At 35.3% G+C, this 16,905-nt stretch overlaps 1 protein-coding gene across 5 annotated transcripts in view; it reads left to right on the top strand.

The window, feature by feature from the left end:
* Positions 1–16,905, top strand: part of DTWD2 (DTW domain containing 2) — a 525,766-nt gene that overhangs the window by 34,563 nt on the left and 474,298 nt on the right. For all 5 annotated transcript variants that reach the window (XM_053220002.1, XM_027076851.2, XM_027076852.2 and 2 more), the window contains exon 4: positions 430–622. In XM_053220002.1, the coding sequence (XP_053075977.1) occupies positions 430–622 (193 nt within the window). The remainder of the gene's footprint in view (positions 1–429; positions 623–16,905) is intronic.

Raw genomic sequence — 16,905 nt, 5'->3', positions numbered from 1 at the left:
AACTTTGTGTGGAGATAGCATATCTAGAGATAAGGTCATTTTGACCTTTATGCCTGTTACTTCTTTTTCTTGCTTTATTGCAGTAACTAGAAGCTTTAGTACAATATGTATTAGGAGTGGTGAAAGCCAGCGTTTTTACCTTGATCCCAGTCTCAGGGGACGTTGTTAAATATGATGTTGGCTGTACATTTTTGTGGATGCCATTTATCAGTTTGAAGAAGATGCCATTAATTATCTTTAATTGACTCTTCAACTTGTTTCCTTCACTTCGAGGATGTTTTGTTACTTCCAGACAGTGGCTGTCTCTTTCCTTATTACATCTCCAGTACCAAAATGCTTTGGTGTATATTTTTGAAGGAAGCACACTAAGAATAATAAAACTTCTTTCCCTTCACAAACTACTAATGATTTTTTTTTTTAAATTTTTAGAGATCCTGAACTTTCAACTGTTTGTCGGAAGTCTGATACATTAATATTATATCCAGGGGCTGAAGCTGCTAATTTGGAAGAATTTATATTAGATTCTCCTGTTTATCCTTCCACAATCATCATCATTGATGGTACATGGAGCCAGGCTAAGGACATTTTCTATAAGAATTCTTTGTTCCGCCTGCCCAAACAGGTAACCTAGTATTTTAACATAGAACAAATGCAATTGTATAATTTTGTATGTTGTATATGCTTTCTGTGAGGGGTCACACTTACATTTTTATATACGTATTTGATAGTATTTATGTGCGTGAATGCATGTACATAGATATGTATATGCTTGTGTGTGTTTGATATATATATATGTGGAAAATTTGAAATTTGTTCATCTTTCTCAATTCTTAGCACCAAACTTCACCATGGTTAAAGTATTTGACTATATTAAGAGTATCTCAGACATTTAATCAGTGAAGTGTAAGGACTAATTATTTCTATATGAATTAATGTTTTTGTTAAGTGTTATGTTTAAATACTTCTATTTGGTAACTAAATACCCTCTTCTTGTTAGGAATGACTGAATTTTCATTTATTATTTTAATTAGTTTATCCCTCAATTTGTTGATGATGATACATATCTTGTATTGAGCCATTCTTTTGTTCTTGGAATGAAGTCCGCTTGATCATATATATTATCCTTTTGATAAATGGCCAAATCTTATATTTTATTAAATGCCATTTGGACTGCCTGGGTGGCTCAGTCAGTTAAGTGTCTGACTTCCGCTCAGGTCATGATCTTGCAGTCCATGAGTTCGAGCCCTGCATCAGGCTCTGTACTGACAGCTTAGAGCCTGGAGCCTGCTTCAGATTCTGTGTCTCCCTCTCTCTCTGCCCCTCCCCCGATGGTGCTCTTTCTCTCCCTCTCTCTAAAAAATAAACATTAAAAAAAGTAAAAAAAAATATATATATATAGCATTGAATTATAATTTGTATATTTTTTGTACTTTTATTATCAGATTTGGTTATGCAGATAATCTTAACTTTACCAAATGAATAGGAGAGATTTTAATATTTTTCCATGGCCTAGAATAGTTTGAATAATATTGGAATGCCTTGCTTCTTAAAAAATTAGGTGGAACTTACAGGTGAAACCCCCTGGTCCTGGTCTTTTTAAACATAATAACTTTTAAACTCTTCTTTCAAACTCTTATGGAAATTATTCAAACTTTCTTCTTCTATTTGGTTCACTTTTTAAATAACTTTTATCTTTTTTGGGGGAATTGTTTCTTTTTCACCTGAGTTAACAAATTGCCTGATATATACCTGAATATATTCTTAAATACTTATTTTAATTTATTCTCAATATGTCCTTTTTCCTTTCTAATCATATACTCTCACTTTTTCTCCCCATGAGCATGTCCAAAAGATGTTTCTACCTTTTTATTTAGCTTTTAAAAGTATTAGCCTTTAGACTATTTTGATGGCTGTTATACTTCATTCTTATTTCCTTCATTTGTACTTTTATCTTGATCACTTTCTTTCATCTTTTCCAGCTTGTTCTGTTTTTGTAAGGTTTTACTGTGTACTATGTTCCTTTACTAAGGTGAGTCCCTTCTTTAATAATAAAGGGAGAGAAGGCTGCCATATTTCTTCTTAGTGTAACATTCATTGTATCCTATAGTTTGGGGTTGATGTATGTTTGTATTTATAGCATTGATATAATTTGTAATTTGTGTTGATTTCTTTCTACCCATGGATTATCAATGACTTCTTAATTCTCATGCATTAGCAACACTTTTGTCCCTATTTTATTTTTATTTCTTATTTTGTTAGATTGTGATAAAAGAAGGTTGCCTGCAATATTTTGAATATGTTTATGATTTCTATGTGGGTTAGTACATGGCAATTTTTTGTATCTTTTCTGTGATGATAAAAAATTCACATTTTCAAATGATGAAAATATTTCCCTTTTTAAGGTTTGTTATTTGCATTTTTCTTTATACTTTTGTTTTTGTCATCTGTGGGTGTTTGATACTGAACAAGGTGTATGACAAGCTTCCGTTCAGTCTTTTAAATGAAGTTATCTCTACCTTTCCTGTAGTTTTGTGTATTTATCTGCTCTGTTGTATTTATAACAAGACATGCACTTAGTGAAAAATAATATAGATTTTAATAGATTATTTTATTCTAAGATAATAATAATAGATGCTGACAATCTAATCTCAAATTCTTTGTAGTTTTCATTCCCTTTGGTTAAAATGCAGGAACGGTTTTTAAATGAGACTCAACTATGCAAAAATAGTTCAAAAAAATAGCTAATGTGTTGAGTGCTTTGAATGGGCCAGTCCCAATTCCAGGTGTTTTCCATGAATTGACTTGTTTAAATCTTCCTCAAAGGATTGTTACTGTCTTAGGTAACATGTAAGGAAACTGAGGTGCAGATGTCTTAAATAGTTTGTATTAGATCACATAACTGTTTCACAGCAGAGCAATTTCAACCCATCTAGTTTCGAGCCAAAGACTGTGGTCTTATCCAAAGTGGCATGATGCTTCTAAAAGGGAAGCTTCCATCGAGGATACTTACCTAGGATAGCTTCTGTAAGTTTATCTGGTTTCTTAAGTGTTCTGTGTTCCACAAGAACCAACTCCTAAAGGCATGGTTGCTGTTAGGTTGTGTCACATTTTAGCAAAATTTGTGTTCATATTACAATTAGATATTGCCCAATATACAAGGAAAGTTTAATGAAAGTCTTGTATCTGTAAAATGTCTTAGTGAAAATATTTGAATTGTTTTTCCTTTTCTGCATGCTTATGCTATGTCTGTGTCTCTCATCTTTCATTTTGTGGTAGCTACGTGAATGCCATAGAAATAAACTACAAAGTCACCGTAAAAAGATTAAAAGATATTTTAAAATTTATTATTTACCAAACCTGTTTTCTTCTTTAAATTGAGTAGCGGATAAGGAAATAGGTAAATTAAATAGTTTCCTCAGTCTGACTGTGCTGTATGTTTTTTTATCACTTTTTCCTTTTCATGTTTTCCCAAACCAGAAGCAAATATAGGTGGATATTTGTTTACCCTTGAAAAGGATATATTACAACCATCCGATAAAATAAAATGCTTAAAAGAAACATTAAATAGATTTGAGTACACGGGGGAGAATACCACCTTAAACTAAAGTGAAAGGCAGATGGTTTTCTGGAAAACTGTGAATCCAATAAAAGCTTCATAAGCTTAGATTTCTTACAAATGAATAAGGTGAAGGTGAAAATCTTAAAAAAAAAAAAAAGGCCATACATATGAAAACAAAGTTCACAAAAGAGAAAATAAATGTATTTATAAAAATCATAATTTAACCTTTATGTTGAAAGAGGTTCAGACGTCCAGAAAACATCCTGTATTATCCAGGAATAATACAGACATCCCTCAAATGCCCTTAAGTTTTAACATTATGCATTATTTGCCTTATCAGTCTCTCTCTGTGTATTTTATACTTTTCTGAGCCCTTTGAGAATAAGGAATAGATATCTAAATTTACTTTTTGAAATTGAAATGTTGCTAGTTCTAGCAAGAATGTCTTTTCCTAAATATTTTTTTTTTTGGCCCGAAATAAAAAAAAATAGTAATTTAAAGCCCAACACAATTTACAAAAATGTGTATATTTTGAGATAGTTTCATCTTAATATACATGGGAAATGTGGGTCATCTTAGGAATAATAATATGTATGGCTTTTTAGAGTGTCATACAATACCCAGCCCAAACATGAGTGTGGGTTGGTTTGACAAAATATGTTTCTGGAAGTTGTTGCAAAAACCAGTGAAATACGTACATTTACTCTTTCTGGAAAAAAAAAAGATTTTTATCTGTATACATACACATACATATACACAGATGGATAGGTTAAGTTGAGATGAAAAAGGGATTGATTAAAAAAAAATTTTTTTTTTAACGTTTGTTCATTTCTGAGAGGCAGAGAGCGACAGAGCATGAGCAGGGAAGGGGCAGAGAGAGGGAGACACAGAATCTGAAACAGGCTCCAGGCTCTGAGCTGTCAGCTGTCAGCACAGAGCCCGACATGGGGCTTGAACTCATAGACTGTGAGATCATGATCTGAGCTGAAGTTGGACGCTCAACTGACTGAGCCACCCAGGTGTCCCAATGGGATTGATTTTTTAAAATGGAAATATCTTTAGATATCTATAAAATGATACTGATAATTATAGTGGTTTGGTAATAAGTTCTGAACTACCTTCTGTAACACTAAATTGCTTATTTTTAATATATTTTCCCATTCTTGAAAAATTTCCCATTCATATGTAATGATTTTTATTTAATTAGTAACTGTTCCCCAGCTTTTCTGGAAAACAATTTTATTACACAATAGACTTTCCCAGTGGCCCTGCTTTAATAAGTGAATACACTTAAGCTATAGGTAACATGCATCATTCATGAGTAATTAATGACAGAAGTCCATCTCTAGCTCAAACAAAAAAGCAAAGTATACAGGTCATGTAATGGGGAAGTTCAGAATGGGTAGTTGCAGCTTCAGACTTGCCTAGATCTGGTTCTCAAGCAGCTCTCTGTTTTGGAGGTTTGTTTTCTTTTGTGTTAGCTTGAATTATCTCTTACACAGAATGGACTTCCTCCCTGCTGCTGAAAGACGTCTGTGTAAAGCAGCAGATTGGTCTCCCCTTGGCTTTATTTATCTTAACAGAGAGGTGATTTCTCTTCCCCAGAGCAGAATCCCCCTACTGTTGATGTAGGGGTGAATGGTGGTACCACTGTTGACAGCAGGACCACATGAATCTGGAAATTTCTTCAAGGACTTGGGATGTTGTTATCAGGACTATTTAAAGTCATGGATGGGCAGACAAAAAATTTATAGATAACCAGACTATTATACATCAGTTGTTTACTTATGAAAGTATGTTTGTTTATAGATATTTCTTGATTCATTCAAAATTAGTACTGTATAGAAATATTTTCATAATTCTTTCTTGTGGTCTTGTTCGGCAAGGGAAAAACAAAAATGTAAAATATGACATGAAACTTTAATTCTTGTCTAGGTTTCCCAATCTATAAATAACATAAGTTGATTAGATTTTATTTCTAAATGTAATTTGTCAAAAAAAATTTTTTTTTTAACCACACCATCAGTACACTTATTTCCACTTACCTGCTTTTTGGATAAATTTGTCTTCACAGTTACTCTTAGTTTAGCTGATCCATTCAGTTTCTGTAGTAGTATAAAAATTTTGTTGTAAGTGCATAAAAAAAAATGGCAGAAAGAAAAAAAATAGAATTAAAGTCCAAAGTATTGCTTTCTTTACAGAAAAAATACACAGTTTTTTCCCCCCAAATAAAATAACCATATGTAAACTTCATGGTTACCTATTTGAGGACTGAAAGAATTGTAATATTCTGCCATTAAATTAGTCTCTTAATTTTAATCTGTGTTTCTAATATATCCAGACCATTTGGCAGTGAATCTCTTCCCTCAGAGGAATTTTACACAGGAGATTCTTGACATTGGCTATGAATAAATCCAAGGTGAAGATGGAAATGTTTGCGGAGGCTCCCAGCCTTTTTCATAAACTTATTTCCAGTGACTTATTTGCATATTCTTGCTCTCCATCCTTAAAACTTCACTAGCGCTGAATTTCTCATTTGATAAGCAGAGCACTGTTGGGACCACTCAGGGACTAAAACATTTTCATGAAAACTGTTTCTTGTGTCTACATGGACCTATTATAAACTGGTTTATGTTATATATCTAATCTGTTGCCAAATTCAGAGTCATCATTATCCTGTTATTTTTTTACTGAGATATAATTGATAATGTAATATTATATTAGTTTCAGCTATACAACATAATGCTTTGATATTTGTATTTATTGTAAAATGATCTAAGTCTAGTTAACATCTGTCAACATAGTTACAAAATTTTTTTTCTTGTGATGAGAACTTTTAAGATGTATTCTCTTAGCAACTTTCAAATGTACCATACAGTATTATTAAGTGTAGCTGCCATCACCGTGACTTACTTATTTTATAACTGGAAGCTTGTACCTTTTGATCCCACTTGCCCATTTCATCTCCCCTCCATCCTTCACCTCTGGCAACCCCAGATCTCTTCTCTGTGTCTGGAGCTCATTTTTTAAAATGAATTTATTTTAGATTCCACATATAAGTGAGGTTATTGTCTTTATTTGCCTGACTTATTTCAGTTAGCCTCATGCCCTCAAGGTCCATCCGTGTTGTTTCAAAGGATGAGATTTTCTTAAAAAAAAAAAAAAAAAAAATTTTTTAATGTTTATTTTTGAGAGAGGAAGACAGAGTGTGAGCCGGGGAGGGATAGAGAGAGAGAGGGAGACACAGAATGCAAAGCAGGCTCCACGCTGTCAAGCACAGAGCCTTAGAAGGAGCTTGAACGCACCAAACCACAAGATCATGATCTAGCTGAAGTTGGACACTTAATGACTGATCTCCCAGGTGCTCCAAGATTTCTTTTTTTTAATGGCTGAATGATATCCATTATGTGCGTGTATGTGTGTGCGTGTATGTGTGTATGTATGTATGTGTATATATATGTGTATATATGTATACGTGTATGTGTGTATATATACATGTGCATGTATATGTACATACCGTATTTTCCTTATGGATTTATTCATCTATAGACACTGAAGTTGTTTCCCTATCATGGTTATTGTAATAATGCTGCAGGGAACATGGGCTTGCAGATACCTTTTAAAATTTTTGGGTCTTTGTTTTCTTCAGATTATCTTAAAAAATTTTTTTTAAGTTTATTTGTTTATTTTGAGAGAGACAGAGACAGTACGAGTGAGAGAGGGGCTGAGAGAGATGGAGAGACAGAAGCCTAAGCAGGCTTCACACTGTCAGCACAGAGTCTGACACGGGGCTTGAACTCATGAAACCCTGAGATCATGACGTGAGCTGAAACCAAGAATCTGGCGCTTAACTAACCGAGCCACCCAGGCACCCCTTCAGGTTATCTTTTTAATTTTATCCAAAATTTCAGTTTTCTTTACTTCTGTCACCAGCACCAGCATTGGGAGTAGGCTTACTTTTTAATACCCTTTTCCTTTTCAAAAGAAACAGGCTTTTTTTTTTTTTTTTTTTTTTTTTTTTTTTTTTTTTTAATTTCACAGAGTAATGTGTAAAAGATTCTCAAAAACTAGGGCACATGACAGGCTCCTTGAGACCTAGATTCTGAATAGCCTGTTTTACTTACTGTTTGTTAAGTGACTTTTGTACCGTATCTTCCAATAAGTGTGCTTTAAATTAGTGCCATAGCACAGTAAGTATTTCATGTCATGGAACTTCAGTATCCTTGGGGCATAGTAAGAAGAGTTGAATGTTAAATGCAGAATGCCGGAGGTTTATTATGTCAGTGATTAATTTTTTTGATCTTTGCATATCATTCGTAATTTTGATGACAGACTATATCCATACCTCTGGGTCTCTTCCGGCTCGTGTTTTGGGGTGTTTGGGTACACATGGACCCTGAGGCTTGTCTCCAGTGTTGTAAATGGCATTATATTTACATACAGAACTTGAGTTAACATGCTTCTATTGGTTGTGCGATTCCAGGTAATGGAATGTGAATTCCCAGGAACTGTGATCTTGCTATATGTAAAAGGGTAATTTAAAGAAAATTATCAGAGGGGCTCCTGGGTAGCTTAGTCTGTTACGTGTCTGACTCTTGATTTCAGCTCAGGTCATGATCTCATTGTTCATGAGTTTGAGCGCTGCATTGGGCTCTGTGCTGACAGCGTGGAGCCTGCTTGGGATTCCCCAGGGTGGCTTAGCTGGTACAGCATGCAACTCTTGATCTTGGGGTCATGAGTTTAAGCCCCATGTTGAGCCTAGAGCTTACTTAAAAAAAGAAAACAAATTAAAAAAAAAAAGAAATCTTTGCATGAAATTCCTTGCCTCCCTGCTTCTGTCTGTTCCTCATTAAGTTCTTAACTGTGAACTTACTTGTCTTCCTGGGAGAAATTCTCAAATCCCTTGGCAGCTAATAATGTAAATTTGGAACTGGAAGGAATCTTAAAGATTTGTAAATCTTGAAGTGTTTCACAAAGGAGGAAGCTACAAGCCAGTCAAAAAATGAGTCCTTGGAAGTTGCGGCCAGTTATGGGGAAGAACCAGGCATGTGATCTGCTTCTCCTGCACTGTATCTCAGTATATATCAGGCTAGCCCTAGAATATGCTAATTAATAAAAATTTGGATTGCATTTCTTTTAAAATTGACCTAAATTTATGATTTTGTGTCACAGATCATTTGGTCTGACTTGGTGCCTAACTAAATTGAAGACCTTGCAGTTCTCAGGTAAACTAAGTCAGGTAGACGTGTACAGCAGCAGATGGTGCAAGGTGTGCTCCTCCTTCCTTGTCACAGTGCACTCATGGGCCAGCAACATGGGCGTCAGTGGGGATTTGTGGGAAATGCAGAATAGAAGCTCCCACTTGCGCATGACTCAGAATCCTCATTTTAATAAGCTACCCAGATAATTCTGGTGCACGTTAAAGTGTGAGAAGCACTGCTGTACTAGGTATTTTTCCACCGAGATAATTCACAGCCTTTAAACTTAGCTCTTCACAGCGTACAATCCAGTGGATTTTAGTACACATTCAGAGTTGTATGCCTGTCACCACTGTCATACTCCACAGTGTTTTCATGTTCTGGGGTTCCTTCCCCCGACAAGTTCTGTATCCCTTAGCAGTCACTTTCCCATTTCCCCTGTTCCCCAATGCAGGCAACTCACTGCTCTATTTGTTGTCTCCGTAGATTTTTAAAATTTTTTTATTAAAATTTTTTTAAAATTTTATTTTAAATTTTTTAAAATTTATATCCAAATTAGTTAGCATATAGTGCAACCATGATTTCAGGAGTAGATTCCTTAGTGCCCCTTACCCATTTAGCCCATCCCCCCTCCCATAGCCCCTCTCATAACCCTCAGTTTGTTCTCCATATTTATGAGTCTCTTCTGTTTTGTCCCCCTCCCTGTTTTTATATTATTTTTGTTTCCCTTCGCTTATGTTCATCTGTTTTGTCTCTTAAAGTCCTCATCTGAGTGAAGTCATATGATGTTTGTCTTTCTCTGACTAATTTCACTTAGCATCATACCCTCCGGTTCCATCCATGTGGTTGCAAATGGCAAGATTTCATTCATTTTGATTGCGGAGTAATACTTCATTGTATATATATACCACATCTTTTTTATCCATTCACCCATCGATGGACATTTGGGCTCTTTCCATACTTTGGCTATCGTTGATAGTGCTGCTATAAACATGGGGGTGCATGTGTCCCTTCGCAACAGCACACCTGTATCCCCTGGATAAATGCCTAGTACTACAGTTGCTGGGTCGTAGGGTAGTTCTGTTTTTAGTTTTTTGAGGAACGTCCATACTGTTTTCCAGAGTGGCTGCACCCAGCTTGCATTCCCGTGCAAACAGTCTTAATGTCCCTAGGAGCAGTATCTTAAAACTTGGTGTATGGCTTTGGGGATTAAGAAAAATTGAAGCACGGTTATTACCATTCTTCATAAAATGTTATTACATTGAAGATAGTTTCGTTGATAATTTGGACATTTGAGTACGTAAGATATAGTATGTGGTATAGGATGGAAGTCATTAGAAGAAGCAAATGCCCTTAAAAATGTGTATCTAACTTAGAAAACTTCTTATTTGAAATGAATATATGATGAGAATCCATTGAAGAATATACTAAGTCTCACTTTATTTTGCATTAATGGAAAAACATCATTGCCTGGGGTTACCTGAAAACTAAAAATAACAGGTTATATGAAATCTTAAATATTTATAGTTGTAAACACAATAGATACATTTTCCTTATGAATTCTTACATTGATAATGAAAATTTTTATTGTAAAGTCATTTATCAGGAATGGGAAAAACAGTCATTCAGTAATAACAGAAATTGGAATTTTTATTCCTCAGGAGTTTCTTGTTGATCTTTTAGAAATACATACAAAGCAATGGGTGCTTGGGTGGCTCAGTTGGTTTAGCATCTGACTCTTGATTTTGACTCAGGTCTTGTCAGGGTTGTGGGATTGAGCCCTGCATTGGGCTCCTTGCTGACAGTGTGGAGCCTACTTAGCATTCTCTCTCTCTTGTACTCTCTCTCTCTTTCTCTGCCTCCCTTAACCCCCCCCCCCCCTTACTCCTGTCTCTACTTCCCAACTCTAAAAATAAAACATGTAAAAACATTAGAAATATGTATAGCAAGACAACTTTCTGTGAAGATTTGTTATGGTATCTTCTGTAGATACCAAAGGAGAGCATGCTGTGGAAGTTCACTTTCCATCTCCCTGTCCTTGATTTTCCTTTTCACATTCTCTTTTTGCGCTCTGTCAGAGTACAGTAGGTACATAATCTGCAACGGTAGTTTTTTGAATTGTCCTTTATCATTTACATTAACCTGCCTTCAGCATAGTGCATTGGTCTATTCTGGTACATTTTACTTGTCCTTAGCAGCTCAATAAACCCATCATCACTACAGGTTCCTTGTTGGGATCCTTGTGGTGAATAGATGCCTCTAAGAATAGTCAGCACGTAGTTACCTTTCTTTCCATGAAGCCTCTTAACAATTTCATGTATCATTGCCTTGTATTTATTTTGCGAATGTATAATCCTCTTTCCCCTTTAAATTTTATTTTGTAACTCTCATGCAATAAACTGCCCATGTTTAAAGTGTCCAGTTTGCTAAATTTTGGCATAGTATGCACCTGTGAAATCATCACAATGAAGGTAATAAACATATATCCATCACCTACCGAATTTTCTCAAGCTTTGTCTTCCTTTATCTCCCTCTGCCCCCATCCCCAGACAGCCAGTGATCTTTCTGCCACTGTCAGTTAGTTTGCATTTCCTAGCAATTTATACAAATATAATTATACATTCATAATCATTTTTTGGTATGACATCTTTTACTTGGCATAACCATTTCGCCACTCATTCTTGTTGGCGTCTACCAGAGCTCCATTCTTTTTTATTATGTGGATACACTACACTTTGTTTATGCAGGCATCTGTTGATGGGCCGTTTTCAGGTTTGGGGCTGTTACAAGTAAAGTGGCTGTGCACATTCATTACAGATCTTTGTATGGATGTATGGTTTTTTTTTTTTTTTTTTTGTTGTTGTTGTTGTTCACCTAGTAATGGAATGCTTGGATTCATATGATAGGTGATGTTAAACTTAAAAAAATTTTTTTTGGCAACTTTGGAAAACTGCCAGACTGTTTTCTAAAATGGTTGTATCGGGGCGCCTGGGTGGCTCAGTCGGTTAAGCATCTCACTTAAGCTCAGGTCATGATCTCACGGTCTGTGAGTTCGAGCCCCGCATCTGGAGCCTGCTTCAGATTCTGTGTCTCCTTCTCTCTGTGCCTCTCCCCAACTCATGCCCTTTCAAAAATAAATAAAACTTGGCAGTCTTTATTTCTTAAAAATTTTTTTAACGTTTATTTTTATGGGGGGGGGGGCGTGAGTCGGGGGAGGGGCAGAGAGCTAGGGAGGCACAGAATCCGAAGCAGGCTCCAGACTCCAAGCTGTCAGCACAGAGCCTGATGTGGGGCTCGAACTCACCAGTCGTGAGATCATGACCTAAGCTGAAAGTCGGGCCCTTAACCACATGAGCCACCCAGGCACCCCGACAAAGGCAGTCTTTTAAATTTTAGCCATTATACTAATTGTATAGGGATATCTTCCCTAAATTGGCTAAATTCGCATTTACCTAATTACTGCTGATGCTAGGCGTCTTTTCACGTGCTTGTTTGCCATCTGTCTTCTTTGGTAAAGTGTACTTCAGATCTTCTGCCCATTTTAAAATTAGCTTCTTTGTTTTCTTATTAATGAGTCTGAAAGTTCTTTTTTCTTACCCCATCCCGCTGCAGGTCCTCGAGTCTGACAGTTCTTTTTTTTTTTTTTTTTTAAATTGTTTTTAAGTGTTTTTTAAAATTATTTTTGACAAAGAGAGAGACAGAGCATGAGCAGGGGGAGGGGCAGAGAGAGAGATGGAAACACAGAACCTGAAGCAGGCTTCAGGCTCTGAGCTGTCACCACAGAGCCCGCAGGGGGCTCAAACTCGTGAACTGTGAGACCATGACCTGAGCCGAAGTTGGATGCTCAACCGACTGAGCCACCCAAGTGCCCCTGAGTCTGGCAGTTCTTTATGTATTCTGGGTACCCGTCCCAGAATATGTAATTTGAAAATATTTCCTCCTAGTCTGCGACAAGTGTTTTCATCTTCTTAGTATAGACTCTCTTTGGAAGTACAAAATTTCTTAATTTTGATGAAATACAAGTAATACATTTTAAAATACATGTACGTGATTTTAAAGATAAAAAAATCTACCAGATAAGTTAGCTTATGTTACCTTTATGCATGGTGGATGGAAAGAGATAAAGTTTCAGATTGTTTGTGGTTAACAAAACTATGTTACAAGTATATAAATCTTCAGAAATAGAAACGAGAGTTAAAAATTCTTTTACCAGGCCAATCACTTATCAAGCAAGGCAACCAATTAAAAAAACAGATTTGTTAGATAAAGGCTAGAGTCACAGGACATGCTAGGATTCTTCGAATCCAGATGACTTGAGAGACTCTTTTGTTATAAGTAAACATTTGTAAGGATGGTTTTATCATAGAAAATAGAGCAGCATGATTACAGTTGTAACTTAACAGACATCCTGTGTACTAGACCTGTGTTCTTGTGAATGCTTTCGTTCTGCATGTTATTGGGACAGACCCTCTGACTCAGAAAGTTCTGCCCCCTGCAGCTATGCGATAAAGAGCCTTAGCATCTCTTCTTATCTTTCTGAGATTCCTTTCGCTAGCAGTTGCTAATTAGGAGGGCTCGTGTTCTCAAAGATAAACCAGAAATTGCAGTAGTTACTGTCCCTTGGAGGAAAGAGCAAGGCTGAGAAATTGAAATATTAATAGTGTGAGATAAAAAAGAAAATTTATTTTAACAAATCAAATAGGAATAACTAATGTTTTATATACATAAATATATAACATACATTCATAGACACATATAAACATACACACACACAAGTATATAATGTAGCTATTAATAGAGGATACTTTGTCTTTTGAAGTTTAAGTAAAATTGTCTCATGTTCCATATCAAATATGCTGCGGAAGTTTTCTGCAAAAATGTTATAATCACCTCTTGCGCTGTATTCCTACTGTTATATTCTGTGGATGTTGTCTCTTATGAGCCTTGTGTCTATCCAGATGGGGAAGGTTATGCCTTTCCTACTAGTTACCCCACATCATTCAAACAGAACATTCATGTGTGTGTAGAATAGACTCTAACGAATGTTGAGTTAGATGAAGTCATGGGGCTTACAGAAGGTTGTGATGAGGTGAACTATTCAAAATTGGTTGTTTAAGGGCGCCTGGCTGGCTCAGTCAGTAGAGCATTTGATTCTTGATCTCTGGGTTGTGAGTTCAGGTACCATGTTGGGTGTGGAGATTACTTAAAAAGAAAATATTAAAATAAATAAATGAATAAAGGGTGCCTGGGTGGCTGGATCAGTTGAGTGTCTGACTCGATTTTGACCCAGGTTCTGATCTAACGGATCATGGGATCAAGCCCTGCATCAAGCTCTGTGCTGGCAGCAGGATACCTGCTTGGTATTCTTTCTGTCTGCCTCTCCCCTGCATGTGTGTGCATGAACTCTGTCTCTCACAATGAATAAACATTAAAAAAAATTAAGTAAAATTGAATGTTCAGTAATTCTGTTCTTTCTACGGATACTTCTAGTTCTTTTGACATAGTTCTTTCTCCCTCTGTCTCTCTCTTTCTTTGTGCATGTCTGCATGTCTGTTTGTTCTGTTTTCGCTTCTCTTTTTTTTCAACTTGCCACTGCTTACAAATTTGGTAGAGATTTAGGTATGTCTTTAAGTCACTATCTCTTTATATATCTCATTTTGTGGAGAGAATTTTCCTGAACCCAGGCAGAAACCTTAATGTTACCTGGTTAAAAAAACAAAAACGAAAAAATGCTTATTCCTAACACAGTTATACACATTATCCTGGAATTAGTGTTTTTTTTTTTTTTTTCCCCGTATGTGACATATTGTGGGTCTTTTTCTGTGTCAATATGTACATAAGTATGATGATTCATGTAACCATTCCTTTTACTGGACATTTAGGGTGTGATTACTATATTTTACTGAACATCTGAACACATTAGCTTTCTGAACATGTGAGAATTTTTATTAGGTTCCTAGAAGTGGATTTTGGGTCAAAAAGTATGCGCATTTTCTATCTTGGAAGATACTGCCAGGTCAGTCTCCAGTAACAGTTTATGAAATTGTCTCTGGTCCCATTCTCTCAACAGCCCTGGGTATTATGTTATTTTAACTTTTGCTGACATGATGAAGTGGTATCTGATTATTGTTTCACATGTCTTTTTAATTGAATCACCTGTTCTTGCCATAACTCCAAATTTAAAAATAGATGCCAATGCTGTGCATTAAAAGATGTTGATTATAGTCCTCAATAAGGAAATAGGTTTTGATCCTGTATTCTTTGTGACATATTTGTTCATAGCAACATGTATGCAAAATTATCTAAATATAAATGTTGCATTTTAAGGCAAAAGTTATTTCTGTTTAGCTCTTTCACTTCATTTGATTGAATAACAAATATGCATTAATAGATGAGATTATGGTGATGCTAAAGATGGTAGAGATTCTACTATCATCATTATTATTATTGATTTATTTAAACATTTTTGGTACATAACTCTTTTTACATTTCTGGGGAACTCAGTTTTATTTTTAATAGGATTTTGTCTTCATAATGACAGTACCTAATGTTTATAACACTCAACTTTTTTTTAATTAAAAAAATGTTTTTATTTTGTCTATTTATTTTGAGAGAGAGGCAGAGACTGCGAGCAGGGGAGGGCCAGAGAGAGAGGGAGACAGAATCTTAAGCAGGCTCCGGGCTCTAAGTTGTCTGCACAGGGCCAGACACAGGGCTGGAACCAACAAGCCGTGAGATCATGACCTGAACCCGAAGCTGGACGCTTAACTGACTGAGCCACTATCGCACCTCTATAATACTCAGCTTTTAAAGAACATGTAAGACTGCTAAAAATCTCCTTTAGATAGTCAGCTAGAGATTTGGGGGTCCTAACGCTTTCCATGAAAATTCTGATAGGCTTCAAAGGACCAGATCATACTTGTGTTCTCAAAGTATTTTAAAGCCAGCCTCAAGTGTTACTGGGTTTTTACTGGGTAGAATTGGAATCCTTTTAATCTCTTAACAATGATTATTATTCCCATTAGATTATAGTTTATAACTATTGTTTTTAGGAGGCTGTTTATTTTTAGTTACTATGATGTACAATGTCCATTTCTCTCTCATAATTTCTGTCTTTATCTTTTGAAAAGAAATATTGTCGATATTCTTTGTACTTATGAAAACACATTTAAAATCCTTACTATTTATGTAGCAATTAGTTTTCAAAGCTATATAAAATTTCTCTCCTATGTTTCCTAGAAAAACCTTTTAGGCAGTATTGTTGCCACTGTGTTGTAAGAATACTGACTTCAGTTTATATCATTTTAGACAGTGAATATTAGTAACCAAATTTTTGCTGAAAAAGTGGGAGTTTTACGATGTATTATTTTCACGGTAATAATTTAATGACTAAAAATGAAGATCAGTTAGTAATAAGACCTGGTTTCCATTATGATGTGATACAGTGTATAGATGCACCCAAAGAATATAATTTAATTTCAAGTACATAGAACAATCACAGAGTAATACAAACATTTATTTATATGGCATAAAAGGATATAAACAACTTTTTGATGATTTATAAGCCTAAAGCATCTGGTCCTTTGATATCATTAACATCTTTGCATGCAGTCCGAATCTTGCGATCCATACGGCAATCAATTGTGTATACACGAAAGAAGATATCTCAAGAATTATTACAGGCTTATGAGTTCTAGGAGGTTTTAAGTCTACTGTGAATAATATGCTGATTACCATATAAAGTAACAGGTTAACTTTTCCCAAATGGATACTTGTAGAGGTGATTGTGATTGAAAAAACTGTAGTTCTTGTTTTTACCCTCTACATTGATCAGAAACGTTTTAAATATAAACAGTATGTTCTCTAAGTATGAATAAGATCCATTGAGATAATTATGCTGAAGAAAAATTATGATAAATGTTTGGATATAACTATAAATTTGTGAGTATTCAGTCTTATCTGGAAATGTGATTTTTTTGGTTTATGAAAGTCTGAGTACTCTTAGCAGTTTACGATATATGATTTGATTTTTATTTGAGTATAAATGGATTATAGTTGTCATATATGCATGTGCTTTATAATTTTAGCTGTACATTCCCACAGATGTATCTACATCTTATAAATATTTATTGAGGTCCTACTGTGTTT

Source organism: Acinonyx jubatus, chromosome A1 (genome assembly GCF_027475565.1).
Source record: "Acinonyx jubatus isolate Ajub_Pintada_27869175 chromosome A1, VMU_Ajub_asm_v1.0, whole genome shotgun sequence".
Classification (NCBI taxonomy): Eukaryota; Metazoa; Chordata; class Mammalia; order Carnivora; family Felidae; genus Acinonyx; species Acinonyx jubatus.
This window is presented reverse-complemented; position numbering and strand designations above follow the sequence as displayed.